This window comes from Cervus canadensis, chromosome 19 (genome assembly GCF_019320065.1).
Source record: "Cervus canadensis isolate Bull #8, Minnesota chromosome 19, ASM1932006v1, whole genome shotgun sequence".
Lineage (NCBI taxonomy): Eukaryota > Metazoa > Chordata > Mammalia > Artiodactyla > Cervidae > Cervus > Cervus canadensis.
The window spans coordinates 4,455,089-4,458,339 of NC_057404.1; the positions used below are offsets into that span (position 1 = coordinate 4,455,089).

General features: G+C 47.4%; 1 protein-coding gene across 1 annotated transcript; it reads left to right on the forward strand.

The window, feature by feature from the left end:
* Window positions 1–591: 591 nt before the first annotated feature.
* Window positions 592–1,554, forward strand: LOC122422005 (zinc finger protein 329; the record flags this gene model as incomplete). The annotated part of the gene is made up of 1 exon (XM_043438180.1): window positions 592–1,554. A coding segment is annotated over one exon (900 nt), but the record flags the coding sequence as incomplete, so codon positions are not given.
* Window positions 1,555–3,251: the final 1,697 nt, after the last annotated feature.

Below are 3,251 nucleotides of genomic sequence, written 5' to 3' on the forward strand. Positions count from 1 at the left end.
TTTTAAGGTCATCTGATCAGCAAGTTTAATTTCACTTCACTGTGTAAGGCAACATATTTGCAGATTCCAGAGATCAGGACATGAACATTTCAGGAATCATTATTCTGCCTGCAATAACTACTATTTTAGGAGAGCTATTGAAATGGAGAGATCGACTTTGACTGTATGTGAATTGAGACATAAGGCTCTTACCCAAATTATAGTGTGTTCTTATAAAAGTGGGATGTAGGAAGATGGAGATGGCAGTAAAATGTCAGTATTTGCGAAAGAGAAAGGTCAGAGGGTGGCTGGAATAACTGTTTTATGAAAGTCTTTGTAAGTGTCCAGGCACAAGGAGTACTGCTCGGCACAACTTTGGGGCTTTGAAAGACAAGGGTTCTGGCAATCTTCTGGAGCATCAGAAAGCTCTTTCGGGAAACTTCAAGGGCCAGATAAATCAAAATAGGGGGGAAAAGAAGACTGAAGTACTTATGTTCACTATCTCGTTGGCATAAGGGATATACTTCTTTGGAGAAATAATTGAGGTCACTATTCTGGGGATCTTAAATTCATTGTTCAGGTGATAGGAGCTACAGCTAAAATTTGGTCTCGAACTACAACCTAATTGTGCACCAAAGAATCCATACAGGAGAGAAGCCCTACAAGTGCAGTAAATGTGGGAAAGCCTTCAGTGACGGGTCAGCTCTGACACAACACCAGAGAATTCACACCGGGGAGAAACCTTATGAGTGTCCAGAATGTGGGAAAACCTTCAACCGAAATTCGTCCCTGATCCTCCATCAGAGGACTCACACGGGGGAGAAGCCATACCGATGTAACGAGTGTGGGAAGCCTTTTACGGACATCTCCCACCTCACCGTGCACCTCAGGATCCACACTGGTGAGAAGCCCTATGAATGTAGCAAATGTGGAAAGGCCTTCCGAGATGGCTCGTACCTCACCCAGCACGAGAGGACTCACACTGGAGAGAAGCCCTTTGAGTGCACAGAGTGCGGGAAGTCCTTCAACCGCAATTCCCACCTCATCGTGCATCAAAAGATCCACTCCGGGGAGAAGCCCTTCGAGTGCAAAGAGTGCGAGAAGACTTTCATCGAGAGCGCGTACCTCATCCGGCACCAGAGGATTCACACTGGCGAGAAGCCCTACGGCTGCGACCAGTGCCAGAAGCTGTTCAGGAACATCGCTGGCCTCATCCGGCATCAGAGGACTCACACTGGCGAGAAGCCCTACGAGTGTAATCAGTGCGGCCGGGCTTTCAGGGACAGCTCCTGTCTGACCAAGCACAGGAGGATCCACACCAGGGAGACGCCATACCAGTGCCCAGAGTGCGGCAAGTCCTTCAGGCAGAACTCTCACCTGGCGGTGCACCAGAGACTCCACAGCAGGGAGGGCCCCGGCCACTGTCCCCAATGTGGGGAGACGTTCCGGAGGGGCTCCGCCCTCGTCCGACACCAGAGCTCACACCCCGGCGAGCAGCCCGTGGGCATTTAGTGAACATGGGCCGTGCTCTCTCCCAGCTGGCTCTCGGACACCGGCTCCTCCCTGTCAGGGGAGAGCACTTCTCTGAGCCCTGCAGGGAATCGACAGATGTGAGACGTTCCTGAGCCACACTCTTCAGTCTTTAGGTTCGGGAACTCCTGAAGAGAATACAGGGTGGTAATAGACGTGGTGAAGGCGCCATGGATGACTCCACCTGTGCCACATGTGTACCACACGCATGACAGTGCACACACTGGAGTAAAGCCTGTGCTCCCCTGGAGGAGCCACCTGCCCGAACGTTGGAATCCTGGAACCGCAAGGCTCCTCTCTAATCGGGGTGAGGAGTCCTTGACAGGGAGTGTTTGCCTCACAGTCAGTAAGCAGACTCCTACTAGAGTCCAGTGAGGGAGACTTTTGGCTGGAGCCCTTACATGCTTATCTGTATCAGCAAAAGCCTACACGCTACTGTACCCTGCAATGACCACAGAGTTAAAGCAGATCGCTGTTTGAATGAATTCCCATGTTACTGTCTTGCGAGGTGCCATCGACTAATTTCAGCAGGGGCAGCTGGGTGAGGAAGTTGCTTGTGAACGAACAATGATGTTTCTTCTAAGAGGAGACTGAGTAGATTCCTCCAAGAGGGAAGGGGCTGCTGCTGAGAAATGCGAGGCATTGCTTTAGTTGTTGAGCCAAGCAGACAGAAGACACTGAGTTGTCATGTTCATGTTGTCACCCCTCACTGTTCATTTGGGATCTGGGATTTGTTTTGTGCAGCCGTGCCGAATCATAATGATAAAAGAAAAAATAAATAAATAAATAAAATTTGGTCTCAAAAAGCTAATTCCACTTAAAAACTTCCTCAGAGACCTTTAAAGCCTAGACAGGTAAGATAGGTAGATAGATAGATAGGTAATAAGGCCTAGATAGGTAGATAGGTAATAGATAAGTAGATACACAGAGATATGTAAAATATAATACTGTTTTAATTCCTCTATGTATTTTAACTATCTTCTATCATTAAATATGATCAAAACAATTATCAAAGCATTCACTTAACTGCTGCTTCTTCTGTTACCAGGTTTCAGGTAGAATTTGGAAGCATTCTTTTGTTCTTGTCTGCTACCTTTTCATTCATTTAAACAATATTAATGTGTACTATCTATCTGTGCTTCATGGATATATTGTAGCAGCACTGAAAGCAAAAGTTACTTGAAAGAATATCCTTACTCGCTGTTGTTTCCAAAAAGCAAACCCACTGTGTGTCTCCTAAAGAGAGAGAGTAAATTTTACAGCTGAAGTCTATCTGAAGAACACATAAAGAAAAGGAAGATCTTTCACAGACTGAAGAAGACCTTTCTGAACCCCAGTCATGAAGGCAGCTGTCTGTGGTTTTCATTAGGAGCTGTATGAAGCCTGTCTGAAGCACTGCTGCAGACCAATTTCAAGAGGATGCTAGCTAGCCCTTGAAGGGTGCCAGACTGCAAGAGGACACCAGATTGCAAAATGAAATTGCCGCACAGCAGGTTTAGAGATTTCAGCCATGTGGTCCCCCACCTCCACAAAACGTCTCATGCTTTAGGTATGACCTAGAAGCAGAGGAACCAGTGGGATCCCTGAATGCCTCAGCCGTGATTGCATCACAGCTTACAGATAACAAGCAGGTGCCCTCAGGATCTGGCCACTAGATGAAGTTCACAGTACATTGCACTTCCCTGGAGAAAGAGGGACACAGCGATGGTGGAGTTGGTTTTCCTGTCCCTCGGGGAAAGGAA